Source organism: Megascapheus bottae, chromosome 2 (genome assembly GCF_031878675.1).
Source record: "Megascapheus bottae isolate mThoBot1 chromosome 2, mThoBot2.hap1, whole genome shotgun sequence".
In the NCBI taxonomy this organism is placed as follows: domain Eukaryota; kingdom Metazoa; phylum Chordata; class Mammalia; order Rodentia; family Geomyidae; genus Megascapheus; species Megascapheus bottae.
This window is the reverse complement of record NC_143510.1, coordinates 81,171,549-81,193,553: the sequence shown is the minus strand read 5'-3', so window position 1 is coordinate 81,193,553 and position 22,005 is coordinate 81,171,549. Positions and strand designations below refer to the sequence as shown.

Below are 22,005 nucleotides of genomic sequence, written 5' to 3'. Positions count from 1 at the left end.
ATACTTCTATTGATTTATTCATTTATTTATTTAGTTAGTTATTTGCTTATTCTAGTTCAGTCAGAGATGGATCCCACTTAATCCAATGCTCCAAACCATCTTTAATGAAAAAATAATACCTGACCTTTCCCAAGGCCAATATAGGAAATCATTCTTTCAATTGGTTAGAAACGTCTACACACGTCTGACATTTATTCTATTTTGCGGAAGAGGATGCTACAAGATGCTCTGACCCTGGCAAATAAGGATCAGGCCAGAATTGTGTCTTTTTTTTTTTTGGACTTGAGATTTCAGATGATTTTAGGTTTGTTGCTGTCGAAAACTAGCTTTCAGTTATTTCAAGGGTGAGTAGCCCCATCAAGGATCTTGGTAAGGTGTAGGAGAACATGAACATGAACTGTCTTCTCTCTGAATCTGTCCATTCCAGCACAGGCTAGGTTTTTAGCTTAACTTTATATCCAGGTATACATGGACCATGCTAAGTATCTGTCTTCTCTCTGAATCTGTCCATTCCAGCACAGGCTAGGTTTTTAGCTTAACTTTATATCCAGGTATACATGGACCATGCCAAGTATCTGCTAATAAAGTATGGTCATTTTTTTTCCAGAAAGAGATTCAGTGGATAACTTCTAATGGAATTTTTCTCCAATGAATCTTATTTTTTAAATGGAGACTTTATTCAGAATAACATAAGCAGCTGGAGATTTGACTGGGTCATTTTGATCACCGGTAGGATTTAACTGTAATTCAACAGTGTTCTCAGTGGCAGGCTGGATTTTATTTCAAAGTTCCAGCAGTTTTAGAAGAGAATCTAATTATAACATTCTATGGAAAACATTTAGAAATTATTTCATGCTGGCATAGTTTTAAGTACAGTAATCACATTCCTTTCTTTTCCTCCCCCAAAGTCTCACCAGTGTATCTATTATTTGTGACTTTCTTGAGTAGCCTTAAAAGGGGAAAAATAACCTCCAAAACCAACAGAAAGTTTTGGGGCAGCTGTTATTGTTTTTATGAACTCACTCTGGTCAGTTTTATGACGGTACCTGTCTTTTCTGATCATACCTCCTTTGAGGGACTAGAAATAAGAGAGAAGCCAGAAACTAAAAATAAGATATTGACCCTGAAAGATGTAGGGAATTTGAGGAGCAAGATATAACCAAAGTAAAGATTTATTTTCTAAGCCCTTTTGGATATTTAGGAAGTTTTTTTTTTTTTTTTGCCAGTCCTGGGCTTGAGCTCAGGGCCTGAGCACTGTCCTTGGACTTTCTCAAGGTTAAAGCTCTACCACTTGAGCCTCAGCACCACTTCCGGCTTTTTTTTATGTATGTGGTACCAAGGAATTGAACCCGGGTCTTGGTGCATGCTAGGCAAGCACTTTAACCACTAGGCCAAACTCCTGGCCCTAGGAAGTTTTTTTTTAAAGAGTCTCATAATTACTTTTGATATTGAAATCATTTAATATTGACTTTAGTATGATTCATTTAGCATGTAGCTTAGTAAGAATAGGCACCATAGTTTTTCTGTGTGTGCTACGGTATCTCACAACATCTCCTTCTCTGTTTCCTTTAAATCAACTAGTGCTGTATTTATAGAACAATTGTCTTAAAGTTCTTTGAAAGATCTTACCAAGTATGGAAAATACTGCTTTTTTTTATTTACTTCCAAATTTTGCCTTTACAATAGTATTATTGTACATTGAAATTGAGGTGTTTAGGAGTCATATTATTTAACATTCTAAAGCAAAAGCATAAAAAGGAATGAGACTAAAAAAAATAAGGTATTTAGAAAAGATGGAGTACTTCACATTAACACTACTTGTTTATTTAATGAGCGTGATCAAACTAAGTCTTATTTTTTATAAATGATATGGAAAATAAGAATTATGAAGATACTATGTGAAAATTAAGAAATTCTCTTTGAAATTATTGTCATTCCTTTTGTTTTCTGGTAGATATTTCAACAAATTACTTAGTATTCATAGATGAAATTACATGAGGAAATATTTTTCCAATTTTTAAAAAATATTTTTATTATGAATAATTTGCTAAAAGAATATTTATGAAGACTTAAAAGTGTTAGATCCAGTTGACTATAAAAAGTGAACTCAGAATTGTGCTGTCCCTGTTTTTTCATCTAATTATCATGAGATAATACACACACAATAAGTGTGTGTATGTGTGTGTGTTTGTTTATTTATTTATTGCTGGTACTGGAGCCCGAACTTAGGGCCTACCCAATGTCCCTGAGCTCTTCAGCTCAAGGCTATCACCCTACCCCTTGAGCCACAGCACTTCTTCTTTTCTGGTGGTTAATTGGAGATAAGAGTCTCATGGTCATGCCTTGGCTGGCTTTGAACTGTGATCTCAGATCTCAGCCTCCTGAGTAGCTAGGATTACAGGTGTGAACCACCACGCCTCGCTTCATGCATTTATTATATTAGGAACAGTGAAAACTACATTTCTTAAGTCTTGCTTTTATAAGCAATCAGTAACTTTTCTAGGTATAGAATTGTTGACTTGTAACTATACTCTCTGAATAATTTATTGGTATTTTCTGTTATCTGATTCTTTTTTTTAAATTGTTGGTGTAATGTCTATTATCTGATTCTTACAACACACACATTGCAAAAATATAAGACCAGGAGAATAACCTTAGTGTAAATATGATAGACTCCCAAAGTCTACTATAGTTTATTTTCTTTGTTTTCTAGTTCTTTGTAATATGAAAAACATAGTATTGGAACAGTCTCCAAGTTACTTACCCCGGTACAGCGATGCTGAGATTGCAGTGGTGTTCTACCAAAGCCAGTTTCTGTAGGTTTCTCATTGATACTGCTATGCAATGTGTTTTGAGTAGATGTTTATACTTTACAGTCAGTTATGGCTATTTATTTGAATGGTAGAATATTGAAAAAAAGTAAAGTCGGTAATCTGAATGCCATTCTGAAAGCTCGCAAAGATTATTCTTTTGCCTTATAATTTACTTCCAGAATGTGATTAAATATTATTTTCTTCAAGCTTTTTATATATACTTACTCTTTCTTGATTCTGAAAATTTCCTGTCATTATATCTAATCATTTCCTTTGTATATACTACTGATGCTTATTCATCTACGATATTATGTCTGGATGATTTCTAACAAGACACATCTAAAACAAACTATAAATAACTTCTCTGTACTGGAAACAAATTTATCAGGTATATTTGATGCACATACACATAGAGCAAGACTACCTTTTCCAGAAAATTGCATGTATACATGATATGTACCTCATATCATAGTTTATGACATTTATATATGAAAATGTTACATGCATTTATTCATGAAAAATTTAATGAGAAGTAGCATACTGAAGTATTTTTTGGATTTTTTTTGCAGAATTAGAACACTTTACTATAAACATTTCCAGAATATGAACTGATTTTTTATGAGGATACTTTTAAACTTTTAAAACTATGCAAGATAAGCTTAGTGTTTTTTATTGTATATTTCATTTCTACAAAATATACTGAAAATTAGATCTAAGAAAGAAAAAAATCTAATTTGCTTCATAGAGAAAACCAATGAACATTAAAATGTCCAATTCAAAGTGAAAACAAACCCAACCAAGAAAAATTAATCCTCCATTTTAAAATAAATCATCTATCAGGTAAATTAATTCCACCATCACAGCAATTTGATGAATACAAGCAGAATCACCTTCAAAAAGGGACATTGCATGTAAGAAAGCCTTATTAAAATGCTTTTGGAAAATAAGGAAGTGTAATTTCCATGTTGGAGACCAGCATACTAAATACTTCTTGTTCACCTGGCCTTAGTTACAAGTATGTGTTCAAGTAAGATACGTAATATGAGTATCATAGAACCAGGCTCCTCAATTCTTTTCAATTAAACCTCAGGAGAACCAACCAGAGCTTTCAAAACCCGAGGATAGACTGATCCCACAGCATTTCCTCCTCTGTCCTTTCTTTGCCTTGTTCCTTTTTCTCTTTTCTACACTTAAGGTCCTCTTTCTTAGAGGTTACATCTCAGTTCTTTTTCTCCTTTCAGTTCTTAAGCTTTTCTGTACTGACCTGTCCAGTCTCTGTTTCCACTTTTGTTTTCTTTCTTTGAATGCTTTTGTGTTTGTTAAGTCCATTTCCTTAGAACTTCTCTTCCTCTTATGCTTAGATCGCTCTTCCTCTGGTTTTTCTCTGACTTCCTTTGGATGCCTTTTTTCTGTGTAATGCATCTCTGCTCATGACTAGATTGAAGGCTACTAGTATTGTATCATATGGAGAGGTGTTCCCAAACACCTCTCCATTGTATAGACCACAACTATATTCTTGCTGACTAAGGTTCAGTGGTACTGATTTTTCTGAGGAACAGTCCCTGGCGAATGACAGTAGCTCAGAGAATCTAGTCTCAGCCTGCTGTCCTGAGCTGGCAACCACTGAGGTAACTGGTTTTCCACTTTGTGAAGTATTGCATGATATTAGATAAGACTGCACAGTTCCAGACAGAAATCTCTGATACACATTCTGTACCTGTGCCTGGACTTGATTTCTCTGTACCCACAGGTTTCCAAACAGACATCTCTCATCTTTCTGAAACAAGTCTTTGGCTCTAAGCCTCTGGCTTTCTGTACGTTTAGTCTTCAAGTTCATCTTGAAAAGAGTCAGAAGACTTCATTGAATGCTTCCTTAGGTTGACAAAAAGGGACTCTCCTTATCAGGCCAAGAGTGTGATGGAGAAATCTGATCATATTCACCCATTAATCGCTTCAGTTTTTCCACGTGAACTTTGTGTAAATAGTGAGCCTGTGCAACAACCAGGCAGCTTAAACATCATGAAGTAGAGATTACAGCATCTATTTTTTCCAATGCTCTATTAACCTCATAATGTAAAATCTTTTTACTCTTCAAACTGTTGCACGATTCCTGATGCCTTCAATACAAAGTTGAGTCTCTGTTTACCCTGAGGCAGTTGTAGTGTCTACACTACCGTCCTGCTCCTTGCAATGTGGCAGGCCTAGGGAGAGGCTTTGCTGGAGGTGGTGAAGAGGCAGAGAATACCACAGCCACACTCCTGCTCCTATAATGTTTTATTTTTAAAAAGTGTTTTCAGACTTACATGAAGCAATAAAAGTTATGGAACAGCTTTTCTAAACTACTGGAATATTGATAAGATATATGACTGGGGCAGACCGGTAGCACATACACAGAAAAAGCCAGAAGTGATGCTGTGGCTCAAGTGGCAGAGTGCTAGCCTTGTGCAAAAAGTATCCAAGGACAGAATTCAAGCTCCAGGACTAGCAAAAAAAAAAAAAAAAGAGGGGCAAAAAACATGGCTATAATTCCTAAAGGGGGGATGGACACAAAGAGGAAAAATCCTACTATCATCATCTTAGCTTTCTACCTAGATACAATAAGGAGGCAAACCAGAGACAAGATAATCTGAGTTTGAAATGGAGGTATTGGAGTTGGAGAAGATAGCAAGAATTTTCAGGCAGAAGAACAGAAAACAATAGGCTACACAGAGGCAGAGCTATAGAAAACTGCCTAAAGTTATCTTTGAGTTTCCAGCTGAATATCAAGTCTGTACAACAATGAGGAAAAATCCATCAAAATGGATATTTTAAGTATTATGGATATTTCCATAATATGAACAATACTTAAATTGAATAGCAGAAACATTTCTGAGATTACAGAGAGCCAGGAATCATTCAAATTTGCATTAGTCCAAGTGAAAAGTGGATTTATTAGAATTCATGGGGTCATTCAATGTAGATCTCAGAAAGGAAATGAAGATTCAATGGTGGCCTGAAGTAACCCTGGAATAACGATTCCTCTAGATGCACCTAAAAACCATCTTAAAAAACAAGCCTTGAGGGGCCGGGGGTTTGGCCTAGTGGTAGAGTGCTGGCCTAGCATGCACAAAGATTTGGGTCGGATTTCTCGGTACCACATACATAGAAAAAAGCCAGAAATAGTGATGAGGCTCAAGTGGTAGAGTTCTAGCCTTGAGAAAGCCCAAGGACAATGTTCAGGCCCTGAGCTCAAGCCCAGGACTGGCAAAAAACAACAACAACAACAACAACAACAACAACAAAAACAAGCCTTGAATGGATCAAAGTGATATTCAAATAACTTTGTTACAATTGTATGTAGTACTTTTTTTAAAAGGACTAAAATTAATCTCAAAATTCAATAATGTATAAAATCAAAACAATGAAGACAGCTACAGATGAAAAGAAAAAATAAAACTTAAGGTCATGTGAAAATTAATGCACGAAATATGCGTAGAAATTATAGTTGGTTAAATTCAAAGGCTTGATAGAAAATTTGTAGTTAATATGCTTGTTGTTTTAATGTGTTTTAACGTTGAACAGGTTAAAGGAAGAGGTAAACATAGCATAGATACAAATAAGTATTCATATGGAACATGTAAAGATGAAAAATACAGTATCTGAGATGAAAAATGACATGCATATAATACACAACAATTACTACAAATGGAAAAAATCATAGAATATATTGTAAATGAAAATAACCAAAATAGAATACAGACACAAAGAGCAAAGCAAATATTCCACAGTGACCTGTGGAAAATATGTAGTCAGACATGTGTGTTAATTAGTTCCAGAAGGTGAAAAGAGGTTGGAAGTGGGAGAATGAGGAAAAAAAAGAATAACAATGGCTTAAAAGTGTCCACTAAACTATAAACACTCCTCCCAATGCTCCACAAATGCCAAGGTTGACAAACTCAAAGAAAATCAGACATATTATAATGACATTGCTGAAAGCCAGTGAAGTTTAATTCATTTCTTTTTCTAGAGAAATAAAGGTTTAGTATAGAGGAGGGAAAAAAAGGTAAATTTTCAGAAACTATGCAAGCTAGAATGAAGTGATGAGATAGAGTGATAATTGAAAACACCTCAAATAAATAGAAATATGCTTTGCAATAAACCTGAAAAAAAGGAGAAGCTCGATGGCATAAAATTATTAAGAAATGGTATAAAAGCACAAATTAAGCCAGGTGCGGTGGCTCAAACCTGTAATTCTAGCTACTCAGGGGGCTGAGATCTGAGGATCAAGGTTCAAAGCCAGCCTGGCACAAAAGGACCTGGGACCCTTATCTGCACTAACTTCTAGAAAATGGGAAGTGGGGCTTGGCTCAAGGGTAGGGAGGTAGCCTTGAGCTGAAGAGCTCAAGGATAATGCCCAGGCCGAGTTCAAGCCCTATGACCAACCAAAAACAAAAATGAAAAACAAAAAACAAATAAAACTCAAAGTTAGAGATTAAAACAAAAGCCAATGAAGTAGAATATGAGCATCTAACAGGAAAAAAATGAAATCAAAAGCACATTTCTTGAAAAGATAAAATCTATAAAATGTAAGAAGACAGATAACCAATATCTGGGATAATGGCAGACAAAGGAATATAGAGCCAAAAACAAATTAGCATCTTAGTCTAGACAGGCCTTAGATACCCAATTTTTAAAATGTAAAAAATAAAATGCAGATATGCCATTACATAAGCATCATCATCTTTTGAATAGATGAAAAGCAATCTCCATGCAAGGTCTCCTGTGTAATAAGATTATGTAAGTTACAGATAAGATGTACACAAAAGTAAAGTTTTTCTGCATAATAATGGGGAGAATTTGAAGCGCTAATGAGAAAAACTTGTGGAAAGAATCAGAATTCTATTCTGGGTAGAAGAGATGATGAAAATCACCCTTCTACCAAACCATCACGATAAAGAAAAAAATGGATGTGGGAGGAAGAGAGGTTAAGTTGTATAACTTAAGCTCCACTATGGAGTTTGTGGCAAAATCTCAAAAGCACACTAAAGGTTGTTATGAGTGTGCTCTTACTGAAATCTAATAGATTTTATTTTTAAAAATTTATTGTAAAGGTGATGTACAGAAGGGTTACAGTTACGTAAGTTAGGTAATGAGTACATTCCTTTTTGAACAGTGTTACCATTTTTCTTGACTCCTCTCCCTTCAAATTGTTTTCATTTCCAACATATTGTCCAGTGAGTGTTGGATTCATTTACCCTTTGTCCCACCTTGTCTGTGATTCCTCCTCTCTTCTTCCAATCAGATAAACTTATATTCAAGACAAAGGGTACAGAAATAAAAAGCATTGACAACAAGGAATAAACCAAAAGGGAAAAAAGAAAAAAGAAACAACTGCAAAATAGCACACTAAAAAATCCTCATTTCCATTTCTTTGAGTTCATTTCAATAAACATCGTATTGTTTGGTCATAGCTATTGAGTTATTGTGATCCTCTGCTAAATGTAGTAGACTTCTAATAGAGTTCTACACTAGTTTGGAGATGAGGCAAATATAACATAGCTGGCTTGAACATTTATTGTTCTTTGAAGAGCTCTAGGAATTAGGAACTTGCTTCCACAGTGTAGTCAAAAGGTAATAGGGCCTAGACACATAGGATTTGGAATTATAATCTTGCCTGTTTCTTTTTGAGGATGATCTTGCAAGTTGAGTAACATCTAATTCTTGTAAAATACTGATTTACCATTCTTTATTATTGTTCTGCATCTGAAAACATCTTACAAATTATAGAGCACCTTTATATAATAGATAAATATAGTTTGTATGGTACATGTAAAATATATGAAAAATCACTCACATTATTTCATAGGGAAATCCCATTTCTCAGTGTTAGATAGGTAAAATTATTCTAAAAAACATTTTCATTTGAACTCAAATTTGTCTCCCTGTGGTACTATACACATTATGATTTTTTCAAAAGAATAAAATGCTCTAGGCTTTCTTCTATATAATTATGTAATAATTACATATATATAGTCAAGACATCAAACTCTATAGATTATAAAGGTCTATCCTCAATTGAATTTTCATTTTTCTGGAATTTGAGGAACATAGTTGGATCTCAAGTAAAACCTTTAAAAGGCATTTGAAATAAAGGAGACCCTCTGAGTTTAAGTGTGTTTCTGTGGCTTCAGTTCCATATATAACTGAACATTATATTTAGTTTGATGAATTGTTCTAAGATACCCTATTGAAGTAAAGTTGCAGAATTATGGTTTTTATTATATAGCAACTTTCTATACTGTCTTTAGGGGGCAGTGCTATACCACTGAAAATTCCTTTATTTGTGTTAAAGCTACTAGTAATCACAAATAAAAGTAAACCTAAAATAACAATGACAGAATTTGTGATACAATATGAGAACCTTTTAATATTAAATTTTCTAGGCAGTCAAATGAGAATGACAGTACATTCATTTGCTAATTTATCTAGTAAATATTAAGTTCTATTATGCACAATGCATGTATGAGATACAAATATAAAAAGGCAAAGCTTTATTTCACATAGCTTACAATTCAATAGGCAAAGTAAACCACACCTGCATGTATATGTTGGTATACATGTACACTGTATATACATATAACTCTTCCAGAGAATAATCATAATAAAAATAGCAATATTATTACACTTTTGTGGATAAGGAAACTGAAGATTTGTTAAATTATGTGATTTGCTCCAAATCACATTGGCTGGAAATTGCAAAGCTAGGACTTGAATGTATACGTATTCGACTTTAAGTTAATACCCTTTGCCACTTTGTCATCTATCATTTTAAAGTATATGTGTAATAAATATATTTTAAACATATATTTCACATATACATATATTACATGATACAGGCAAGAGTAATGTTATTTTAGTGGGACATATGTAAAATTTTATGAAAAGGATAAAATCTAAACTAAAATTTTCATCTCTAGGATTATAGGAAAATAAGAGCTAAAAATACTAGGTATTATTAGTTGAAATCCTAAGAACTTTTAGGTGCTTTATCGTCATTACCTCATTATCTAGGGAAAAAAATCTTGCTTTTTTTCCCCCATGGCACATATAAGTCAAGTGAGACTGACTTGTTCATATGTACTGATAACAGTATAACTAACATAGATGACAGAACTTGAATCCAAGACTTTCATTTTAGTGACTAAGTTCTTAACCACAGCAGTTCACTGTGTAAAGAAGTAAACAGTATCAAAAAATGGGTGAAATATTGAAACATGATTAGTCAAGGGTATGCAGTTCCACTTTTTAAAAATCTGGTAGAATATTAAAAGACTGAAAAGCTTTGATCATAGATAATTCCTTCCTTCCTTCCTTCCTTCCTTCCTTCCTTCCTTCCTTCCTTCCTTCCTTTTCTTTCTTTCCTTTCTTCCTTTCCCTCTCTCTCTCTCTCTCTCTCTCTCTCTTTCTCTCTCTCTCTGTCTCTGTCTCTGTCTCTCTGTCTCTGTCTCTCTCTCTGTCTCTGTCTCTGTCTCTCTCTCTCTGTCTCTCTCTCTCTCGCTGTCTCTCTGTCTCTCTGTCTCTGTCTCTCTCTGTCTCTGTCTCTCTCTCTCTGTCTCTCTGTCTCTGTCTCTCTGTCTCTGTCTCTGTCTCTGTCTCTGTCTCTCTCTCTGTCTCTCTCTGTCTCTCTCTCTCTCTCTCTCTCTCTCTCTCTCTCTCTCTCTCTCTCTCTCTCTCTCTCTCTCTCTCTCTCTCTCTCCCTCCCTCCCTCCCTCCCTCCCTCTCTCTCTTTCTCTCTTTTTCTTTTCTTTCTTTTTGTGGGTCATGGGGCTTGATCTCAGCCCGGACACTTTCCCCTGAGTCGTCAGCTCAAGGCTACCGCCCTACCTTTGAGCCAAGCCCCAATTCCCCGTTTTCTAGAGCCTATTTGGAGATAAGAGTCTCAGGTCCTTTTGTGCCCAGGCTGGCTTTGAACCCTGATCCTCAGATCTCAGCCTCCTGAGTAGCTAGGATTTTCAGGCATGAGCCACCACCCGGCTTTGGATATTATTTTCTATGTAGTGGAAAATAGTTGGTGATTCATGAGCAGAAAGGAGACATAAACAGATCTTATTCTTATAAAGACGAAGGAGATGGAGGTTCACTCTATAATTGAATTAAGTTTAGATCTATTAACAAAGCCAAAAATGAAGCCAGGCATGTTGGGTCACACCTGTAATCCTAACTACTCAGAAGGCTGAGATCTGAGTATTGTGGTTCAAAGATAGCACGGGCACTAAAAATGTCCGTGAAACTCATATCCAATTAATCACCAGAAAACCGGAAGTGGTACTGTTGCTCAAGGAGTAGGGCAGCAGCCTGGAGCTGAAGAGATCAGGGATAGAACCAGGCCTAGAGTTCAAGTCCCACAACTGACAAAAAACAAAAACAAAAAACCAAAAAACGAACTGTTGAAATGTTGATCCATAAAACAGTGATAGTTCATAGTCAAGGATATAATGACTCATTGTATGAGTTGGTGAAGAAGCCTCTGATAATTTGATACTTTTTTGTGGACAATACTATCAGATTTAGATTTAGATTTTAGAGTTTCTAAGATTTTTTTTAACCCAGTGAATCTCCAGAATTAAAAAGTTCATGTGCTCATCACTTTTTATTGCTAATTTAAGAAGTGTTTATTTTCGGAGCTATGGGCTTCTACATACAAATTGCAGAAAATGTCACTGTATGTCACAGATGGAAGGATGCTTCTAGAAGTATTATCTTGTAAGTAGAAACATGAACAAATATACCTCCTTGGTTCAAGCTGCAATGACATAATCTTGATATTTTTAAAATATATTATCTTTTTTTAGCACATTATACTATGTTCATATAACAGTGGTGACTTGGGAAAGGCCTATGGTTTGGCTGTTACAAGCTCTGTGACTTTTGGTTTGGGTTTTGATACTTTATTTTCTTTTTGGTTTTGTCTCTCTATGCCTTATTTACTCATTTATAAAACTAGGGGAAAATGATATTTGCCTCAATGAGGTGATGTATGGATTAATCAGTGAAAAATAGTTTCATTGTACACAGCTGCATAGTAAATTCTCCATATATAAATGATATATATATAGGTATTATTGTATTTCCAGACAGTAATTGAGGAAGGGACTATTTTATTATTGCTTAGATATCAGCAATTGATCAAGAGAAAGTGAAAGTATGGATATAGAAAAAAGTGCTTGAAATGGCGATTTAGAAAGCAACCACTTCTTTAAAGTTTGTAGAACATTAAAAATCAAATGTTTAGTGTTGTGCCAAAAAAAGATTTCTGTACAAGTTTTTTTCATTTATACATATATATTAAAAATTCTGTCTCCTGGACATTCAGCAGGCTTTTTAAAGTTATATTTTTTTTTTAGTTCCTGAAAAATTTCAGTTTCTTTGATCTTCCAGTTTCTATTTTTTTCTCAATGTTCAGATGTTTAGGATTCCTGTTGATCAAATTTTGGACCCTTTTATTGATCCTTTTGTATTCCTAACTTACAATTGTTTTTATTCTGTGTTCTGAAAAATATCCTCAAATTTTTTCCAAATAATCAATTACATTTTATATATGTATATATGTTTGTATATATGTATTTAATGTGTGTATACACATGTATGTGTGTATTATATATGCATGCATATATTTTGTGGCAATCTATGTTTACAATTTTCTGTTGGAGCCTTTCTTCAGTGTGTAGTGATCCTTGTTTATAGTTAACTGAAACACTGGATGTTGTCTATGTTTTGGGGACTTGTTGAGAGGTGGCTGTCACGATAGGAATTAAGATGTAGAACCCACCAGTTCTTTTGGTTATTTATAAATCTTTTGTCTTGGGAGATTGTCTTTGTTTATTGTTACAAATTACACAGGATCACACATGGGGTAAGCTTTAAAAATAAAGAGTTATTTTGGCTCACAAAGTGATTTAAGGTTGAAGGGTCATATTTAATGGTAGCTTCCTGACACACCTGTGTATCCTGGTTTTTTTTGCCCTTTGTAAACTTAGCAAGATTCTGTCTGGACTCTCCACCTCAGTAACCTCCTATCTCCCAAAGATTCCACCTCCAATCATCATAGCTAGATCAAGTTTTCATTCTTATATACCTCACAATGGATATTAAACTACCCATGAATTCTAAAGATGACAAACTACATTCATACTCTGTTGATAAGTGCATTTCAGTGTATTCAGTAACTGGGAAATACCAATCTGACAGTCATCTTTCTACAGAAAACATGGAAGGCACTGAGTTGGTTGGGAATTTACATTTATACATGTAAGGTACATTCTCAGTTTTAGAGATTCACTGTGTATGGATTTCTTTGAATTCATAAAATCTTTGCTTCAACAACTCTGAAAGATACATTTGTAATTTTTTGTGGCATTTTTTTTGCCAGTGGTAAAATGTTAGCTTCTTGGCTGTTTTAGACTCATTTTATAACTTTATTGGTAGTCTATCCTTCCAGTTATTCCTCCCATAAACATCTTCCTTCCTTCCTTGTTTTCATTTATTTTAATTAAATCTCTTACTCCAAAATTACCCATCATTGCCCAAACATTTTCTTGATATTCTTTACCAGCAAACACTTCTATTGTCCTTGTTCTTGTGGTATAAATATTTCAATAAATTCTGTATTGTCACCTTAGTGACAATTGGAATGTGACAAAACTAAAATTGTATGATCAACAAAGTAGAATCCCTTCTTGTTTGTTAAACATGACATTTGAAATACGATGTAAAATCAATGTTAATAAAATCATTAAAAAATTAAAAATACTATCTGTTACATGTATAAGAGTTATAAAGTTTGCTTTGGATGGCATGGTGAAACTTTTTTTTAGCCTCCAGTTTCACTGAAGTGTCTTCATCTTAGTGTTCTTAATTGCATTTTCTCATAATTTCATGAGAAAAAGTTAAATTCTTGTAAGCTCTGAGGTCTTTCTCATTACTCCTATTTACAGATATTGTTGATTTATTTTTATGCCCTGTCTTATGAACTACATATTATGAACTTTATGTTTTTCTCACTCAGTTTTTCACTTTCACTTAAATTGAATTTTACACATTTTTTTTTTTTGGCTCAGTCACATGGCAGACCTAGATAAGTGGCTTGAAGAGAGCTGACTTTTGCTTGCTAAGATAATGCCATAAGTAATTTATGTAAGTTGATTGTTGTTAACATATATAAATAACACTGATATAATATATTGGTATAATATAAATTTAATTTCAGAGAACTTCATCTACAATAAATTTGTCACCAGGAGAAGTGGAAGAAGATGATGATGAAAATACTTGTGGGCCCACAGGACTTTGGGAAGCATTAACTCCTTGTAATGGATGTAGGAACCTTGGCTTTCCCATGCTTACACAGGTAAAGGCTTGCTTTTATTAAGGTACAAAAAAACATTAAAAAAAATCTGTTGCCTACATTTTTAATAGTAAACTTTTTCCTTCAAAAATTCAAATATCTTTTTTCACTTTGTGTGTTTTCTTCAATTAACCTTTTGTGTATGTGTGTACAATATGAAAAACTATAATTTACATAAATTTTATTTTTTAAAAAAGTTTGTTTGCAAGCTGCATTTGTGACTCCTGCCTGTAGTCCTACCTACTCAGGAGTCTGATCTCTGAGGATTGTTGTTTAAAGCCAACCCTAGGCAGGAAAGTCTTTGAGATTCTTATCCTCAAATAACCATCTCAAATAGTCAGAAGTTGAGCTGTGGCTCAAGTGGTAGAGTATTAGCCTAGAGGGAAAGCTCAAGGACAGTGCCCAGGCCCTAGAAAGCAAGCCCCAGGACTGGTACTCCCTCCTACCCCATTTTTTGTTGTTGTTTATTTACAATACAGAAAATTTTCTTGTGTATGAGGATTTTAATACTGACTATTCAGAAATATGTTATTTAAAAATACTACTTAACAAAATTAAAAGTGATTGATAGATATAGTTACAGTTTAGGATGTTTGAAAGCATAGCCAACAAAACACACACACACACACACACACACACACACACACACACACACACACTTGTTTTCCTCACAAAAATTTGGAACATTGTATAATAGGGCACATATGCACTACTGAGGATTTGAATGTTCATTCCAAAAGTGAGGAGATAACAAAATACTAAAATATCATTTCGCTGTTCATTAAGTCAACTTTATTTCTATCACATCAATTTTAAATTCCTGTTGTGTTATGGATCATAATCCCTTAGGGTAGTTTTAGAAATCAACAAAATATCTCAGAGAAAGTTTGAATTTACTATGAAAGTCTATGTACAAATGAGAAAAGTCTTAATAGAAAAGCATATAATGTTGAAAGATTATAAGAAATTGAAGAAAAATATTCTAAGACAGATAACCACAGTAATTGTCTAGAAAAGTATTAAGTATAATTTTCTGCTTTTTAAAAATAAACACAATCTGTGAAACCATTTTTTTTTTTGCCAGTCCTGGGGCCTGAACTCAGGGCCTGGACACTGTCCTTGAGCTTTCTCAAAGCAAGCGCTCTACCATTTGAGCCACAGTACCACTTCTAGCTTTTTCTGTGTACGGAGGAATCAAACTCAGGGCTTCATGTATGCTAGGCAAGCACTCTACCACTAGACCACGTTCCCAGCTCCAAACCATTATTTTATACAGGTGTATGTCACAGTTGGGTCATAGCCATGAAAATTTCAATTTTTTGTGGAAAGCTAAATAGGACATTTAAATCAGTACATAGTATTTAAAAATATCTTCCTAGCAATTTGAAGATAGCATACATCTTTTTTTATAGTTATTAATAGGAACTGTATTGTGTGTTCCATAAAGGTAGAAACTTAATTCTGTTTAAAAATATCTATAGCTATAGTATCAGCATAGTTCTTGGCAGAAAATAAGAGTAGTTGAATGACTCAATGAACAAACATGTATATTCCAGGGTTTCATGTCTTCACTTAAAGTTTTTACATATAGTTTCACATATAGTACAGTAAAGAGGAAAAGAAAATTAACAAAAATAAGTTGCATTTTATTAATATACTCTCATGTCTTTACCTTTTTTCTCTTGTAAAATTAATGTTTCTGTAAAGGTATATTTTAATTATTACTTTTTTATATCTTTTTTTTTTTGCCAGTCCTAGGCTTGAGCTCAGGGCCTGAGCACTATCCTTGGACTTTCTCAAGGCTAGAACTCTACCACTTGAGCCTCAGCACCACTTCCAGCTTTTTCTATATATGTGGTACCAAGGAATCGAACCCGGGTCTTCGTGCTTGCTAGGCAAGCACTTTAACCACTAGGCCAAGTTCCTGGCCCTACTTTTTTATATCTTAAAAGTGGAAATCTTAGAACAAAATTAAACATCAGGGCTCTTACTTTCATATACTGATTACTTCAGAACTGAAGAATTATCAATAATATCCTTATATCTAGTTCTACGACACTTTAAAAATTGGTTTTAACATTAAAAAAATTTATTTCATTAGATTTGGTAGTATATTCTGTTGGTCCAAAATTTTTAGCATTGGCATAAATTATGTTGTACATTAATAATCCTTGAATCCAGCAAGCATGTATCAAATATCTTTTTTTTTTTTTTGCCAGTCCTGGGCCATGGACTCAGGGCCTTAGCACTGTCCTTGGGCTTTCTCAAGGCTAGAGCTCTATTATTTGAGCCACAGCACCACTTCCGGCTTTTTTCTATGTATGTGGTACCAAGGAATCGAACGCAGGTCATCGTGCATGTTAGGCAAGCATTCTACCACTAGGTTAACCTCCCGGCCCTCAAATATCTTTTATATTCAAAGTATTAGAAACATGAGTATGGTGGAAAAATGTAGACCCAGTTAGAAGCCATGTTATCCATATATGGTCCTGGCGCTATCACTTTTAAACACAAACAAATATTTTAGTTGTAAAATTCAAAAATGAAAGTTGGGCACGGTGGCTCACACCTATAATCCTTGCTACTCAGGAGGCTGAGATCTGAGGATCAAGGTTCAAAGCCAGCCTGGGTACAAAAGGACCTGAGAAATGGTATGTCCAATTAACCTCTAGAAAATGGGAAGTGGGGCTTGGCTCAAGGGTAGGGTGGTAGCCTTGAGAGCTCAGGGACAGAGCTCAGCCCAAGTTCAAGCCCCATGACCCACAAAAAAAAAAAATAGAAAATGAACTGTTTTCTAATCTTTGGATTAATCTGTGTTTGAATTAATCCTGTATTCAAGTTTTAGAATTTTTCCTCTGGCTACAAATCCTAAATTTGGAAAGAACAGGTTAAAACATGGGCCCTTTGGAAGTTCATGCTTATGAATATCTTAACATTTTATCCTCTCATTATAACCGGACTAAAGTTTTGACAAGTAATTCCTTTTAAATTCATGAAAATTTAGTTTTTAGCCGAATTTAGCACTAAGATTTGGTGTCAATAGAAATTTTATAAAACAGTTTCAAATCAGTTAACATAGGATTTAAATTGTCAACAAATTAAAAGAGAAAGCTCTTTTAGAAAATAGGATTTAAATTGTCAACAAATTAAAAGGGAAAGCTCTTTTAGAAAATAGGATTAAACTCAAATTTGTTTCCCCACACTCCTGACCTTAACAGTTTTCAGAGGGACTGTGATGTGCCAGATATTTCACATGTATAATTTCTGATTTTCAAGGGTAGGCAATATAGGAGTCTCAGTTCAGGAAGTAGCAGCGCTATGATGTAGACCTCGATTTTTTAAAAAATGGCCTACTGGACTGTTTTTCTGGTTTCACTTACATTTTCTTACTCTCAGTTGTTGCTGTTTTTCTTTGATTTGAAAAAACCTTGATTTTCAGTTTCATAATTCTTTTTGGCTGTGATGCAGGATCTTGTCTTTGAGGAAAACCTTCAGCATTTTACGTTGGCTTCTTTTAATCGCAAATATTAATCTAAAGGAAAGTTAAAGACAGTCTGGAATCTGATCATGAATTTTTATTTTTATTGCTGTATTTTCCTGTGTTATAGAGCAAATCTTGTTAGAATAGAGAATTTATGTTGATGGATTGTGTCATAGTATTGCTTTCTTCCACAGTCTTATATGATGTCGGTCTCTACACACATGTAGTAGGACTTTGAGGCTCTATGTTGAAGATGGTGACATTGTAACTTCCATTCACACATGCAGCTTTTATTCCACAAGGCTGAGATGAAAGGTCCCTCCAAGGTACCTTTCTTTACCTAATTTGGCAACAGGCTTGCCAGTAGGCTTTGCTCCTGAAACCTCTATGCTTATGCTGCCCTCTGATGGAAGGCCTGCAGCTTCTGCTGATATGCTCAGTTATGCTGTCCTTCAAGGACAGGATGTGCTTACAGTTCATATAGTAACAATATGAAACTCCCTAAGCACCCAGTATGACTTTGCTGGCTCAACTTTCTCTTGGATTTATGAACGCTGCTCTAGCCAGTGTTCTTTCTCTTGTAAGTCTGCCAGCTTGGTTGCAGCCAAACTCATGGCACCTTCAGTGGTACGTACTGACACCACTACTCCTGCTGCTATTCATGTCCCCTTTCCAGGTTTTGTGATGCGTGTGTAAACTCTTCAATTCTGAATATGTGGGAGGCAGTTCGGAGTCATTCTTCCCTAGAATAACCAAAATAGGTGAGCCTAAACAGGTCAGGGTTCATCTGAAGGCTACTGATGCTGATTTGATCTTTATAGCTTCCAAAATACTTCATAGCTTGTGCCTGTGGGGAGAACAAATGAAGGAAGTAAAGCAAGGGCACGAGTAAGGTCTCCCTTCTCTTCCTGGAGCTAAACAGGAAAAAATAGTTTCATATGTGACATAATATATGCATGACGGTCACAGGGGAGCATAGGTCCCACCATATCTCAGCTTACCTAGATTGGAGTAGTATGTGTTCAAGAGTAGATTGGATGGTCCGCATGCTGAGGATGGCATTGCACCAGTGGATATGAAATGCAAGGTTGCTGATAACTAAGGAATCTTTGAATTCAGATTTGGAGACGCACGAGGAACCTCCCCAACGTGCTATAGCTTCCAAATAAAGGTTCATGTGGCCTTCAGCCCTTCCAAATGTGGTGAATTTTCTAGGTGAGCCTCAGCACTAAAAGTTGTACAGGACCTTTAGCTGCCCTCCCCCAAAGTGCCCAAACCCCATCTTCTAGTCTCTGCAAAGACTTACTGCTGAGCTGTCGTCTTCTTTTTCAAACACAGCTATGTCTAGTGTTTCCCCGGCCAGGATGGCCTGGCTACGGCTGTAAGCCTCCACTGGTGGTCTCAGGGTGTAAACTAGGTTTTCCCAGTGAACAAATAGGTTTTCTCTTGTATTTGAAGGGGGACAGAGTTGAAGGTAAAAAGAACGGCCAGTGGCAAGCTTCAGGCGCAGCTGTTGCTTGTAATTGTTGTGGATGGTTATCTTTACAAACTTCAGGGGAAGCAGCCTGGTTAGTTCCAAGGTCTGTGCATGCTTCTTATCTCTTTCCTGGGTGACCAAGGTGTATCTGGCATAATCTTCACAAACGGCTGCTGGTCGGGCCAGCAGCATGACATCAGGTAGTGTGAGGCTGGGACTGGTGCGTACAATTCCCACGGTCACCATTCGAGCATGGTTATGCACATCAATCACTTCTCCTCTTTTGCTGATCTGGATGAAGTCACTCTCAAACATGGGTGCATATCTGAATATTGTATACTCCCCTTTGTACAGCTGTTGCTGAAGTTTCCCCATGGAGGAATTGAACATGCCCATCGCAGGGCTGCTCTGGGCTGTGTAATAAGGTAACCTACACTGGCTATTCATGGTTAGTTTTGATCAAGACAGTGCCTAGGGGTTGTTCCACACCATCCTTCACATACTTACAGGGCATCCTGTTTCTTTGGCTTCTCTGGCAGGTGGGCAGTTGTCTTCTGCAAGCTCTTTTTGTCTCTGGGTGACTGAGGACCCTGGGAAGCGTTGTTCAGTGACTATTCAGTGCCTCAGGCAATTGGGCACTTGAATGCAAATAATGCCACGCTTATAGCATGGAGATATGGTGGCACACAAATGTCAGGTCATTGTAGATGTTGGGACCTTCATCCAGTCAAGGTGCCCGCCCACAGGTTGGTTCTCACTTGGGAGGGACCAACACTTGAGCCTGACATATTGGTTCACAATAGTCTCTTCTCTTTGATTCCATAACTTCAACTGCCAATCATAGTCTTGCTGGGCTTCTCCTTCCCAAATGGAAGCTTTGACCCCCTCCTAAGCTTCCCTGCAGGATCTGCTTTTATTCTCTTGCCCATTATGACCTGTCATCATCACACAACCTTTGTCCCTGTCACCCAGCAGCCCCTCCCTCAGGGCGGACATTGGTCTTCTCACTCCATCCTACCATTGGCCCTGCCACCTCTTCACAGATCTGCAAGTTATCTCTTCCCCCTGCAAGGAGCCGACTACAGATCTAAATACAGACTGGCAAATGCTTTCAAAAAGCGTGGGGGTTTTCAATATAAGACTATAAAATATGCATGTTTAACATTCTCTTTTATTTCACACTCTGAACTCTAGACATTGACTTTAGAGACAGTTGGACATGTTGGTAAACAGGTTAATAAAGGAAGTTTATCAATGTCTATTGTTACATGATTATACAGATTAATATAAATGAGCATAGTTAATATGCATTAATGATTTATAACTTATAATTGGGTTGTAATTGGGTTTGGTTAACTAAATAATGACACGTTCTGTCATAGGATACTTAGTAGCCATAAAAATGATATGCCCTTTTCTATTATTTTAATACATTTTTTTCATGAAAAATGCAAAGCAAATTCTAAACTACTAATATAAATAGGATTTAAAATCACTGGTGTAGGCCTGGAGTTTGGCCTAGTGGTTAGGAGTGCTTGCCTAGCATGTGTGAAGATCCGTGTTCGATTCCTTGGTACAACATATATAGAAAAAAAGCTGGAAATGGTGCTGGGGTGCCAGTGGTAGAGTGCTAGCCTTGAGAAAGCTCAAGGCCAGTGCTCAGATCCTGAGTTCAAGGCCCAGGACTGGCAAAAAAAACAACTGTTCTAAAATCATTGGTCTATATTTTTGGATACACACTTGAGTTCAACACATGTTTTTTCAGTAGTATGATTTTTATGTTCTTTATATTTTCTGTTTTTGTTAGGAAAATTACTGTTTTGGCTAGCAGGAAAAAATAGAGCTATTTTTACTTTGAATGTCTTTTTTTGGGGTGGGGGTCAAGGGGCTTGAACTAGGCCTGGGTAGTGTCCCTAGGTTCTTCAGCTCAAGGCTACCACCCTACCCTTGAGCCAAGCCTCACTTTCCATTTTCTAGAGGTTCATTGGAGATAAGAGTCTCAGGTCCTTTTGTGTCCTGGCTGGCTTTGAACCTTGATCCTCAGATCTCAGCCTCCTGAGTAGCTAGGATTACAGATGTGAATCACTTTAAATTTTATGTTTCTATTTATTTTTGTGCTGGTATTGGGGCTTGAACTCAGAGCCTAATCACTGTCCCTGAACTTCTTTTTTCTTGAGCAAGAGTTCTACTTCTGGCCTTTTTGGTAGTTTATTAGAGATAAGAGTCTCACAGACCTTCCTACCCAGGCTGCTTTTTATTTCATTATTATTATTTTTTTATGAGTCCTGAGCTTGAGCTCAGGACCTGAGCACTGTCCACTTGAGCCTCAGCACCACTTCCACCTTTTTTCTATGTCGGTGGTACCAAGGAATTGAACCTGGGTCTTCTTACATGCTAGACAAGCACTCTACCACTAGGCCAAACTCCTGACTGCTTTTGAACCTTGATTCCAAACCTTGGCTAAGTAGCTAGGGTTACAGGTGTGAGGCAGTTGTGCCTGGCTCTATTTATGTCAGAGTCAACTTCAATTCCTTATGACATTTTTAAACTAACTTGGATATCTGCACCCTGACTGTTCAGTGAACATAGCTTTGATCATCGGATTTAAAAGTATTTATCTGAGGATTTTATGAGAACACAGTTAAATTGCCTTGTCTCCAGGGAGACCAGAAATCATATTACTTGCAGCATATATAGACTTTCAGATTTTCTAATTATTTAGCCAACAGTGGAATTTCTTGTTCTTGATGTGATAGCCATGATGTGTAATATTCTGCCAAATCTATTCCTATCTTTATGAGTCTAATGATATTTATCTGTAATTCCTATAGCTATTAAGAAAACTACCTTC

At 35.9% G+C, this 22,005-nt stretch overlaps 2 protein-coding genes and 1 pseudogene across 7 annotated transcripts in view; 1 reads left to right on the top strand and 2 right to left on the bottom strand.

Annotated features, from left to right (window-relative positions):
* Positions 1-22,005, top strand: part of Anks1b (ankyrin repeat and sterile alpha motif domain containing 1B) — a 905,411-nt gene that overhangs the window by 156,931 nt on the left and 726,475 nt on the right. For all 5 annotated transcript variants that reach the window (XM_090328468.1, XM_090328467.1, XM_090328466.1 and 2 more), the window contains exon 9: positions 14,059-14,199. In XM_090328468.1, the coding sequence (XP_090184594.1) occupies positions 14,059-14,199 (141 nt within the window). The remainder of the gene's footprint in view (positions 1-14,058; positions 14,200-22,005) is intronic.
* LOC150067405 (lysine-rich coiled-coil protein 1-like) lies at positions 3,922-4,678 on the bottom strand (annotated as a pseudogene).
* Garin6 (golgi associated RAB2 interactor family member 6) lies at positions 16,824-20,034 on the bottom strand. 2 transcript variants are annotated; one of them, XM_090328474.1, is made up of 2 exons: positions 18,984-20,034; positions 16,824-18,524 (listed from the first exon to the last, which is right to left on the bottom strand). In XM_090328474.1, exons 1-2 carry the CDS (start codon positions 19,599-19,601, stop codon positions 18,411-18,413), a joined length of 732 nt encoding a protein of 243 aa, XP_090184600.1. In that variant the 5' UTR covers positions 19,602-20,034; the 3' UTR covers positions 16,824-18,410. The 2 variants fall into 2 exon arrangements, 1 of the variants encoding a protein (XP_090184600.1); XR_016534613.1 differs by having other exon boundaries at positions 18,437-18,524; positions 18,679-20,034.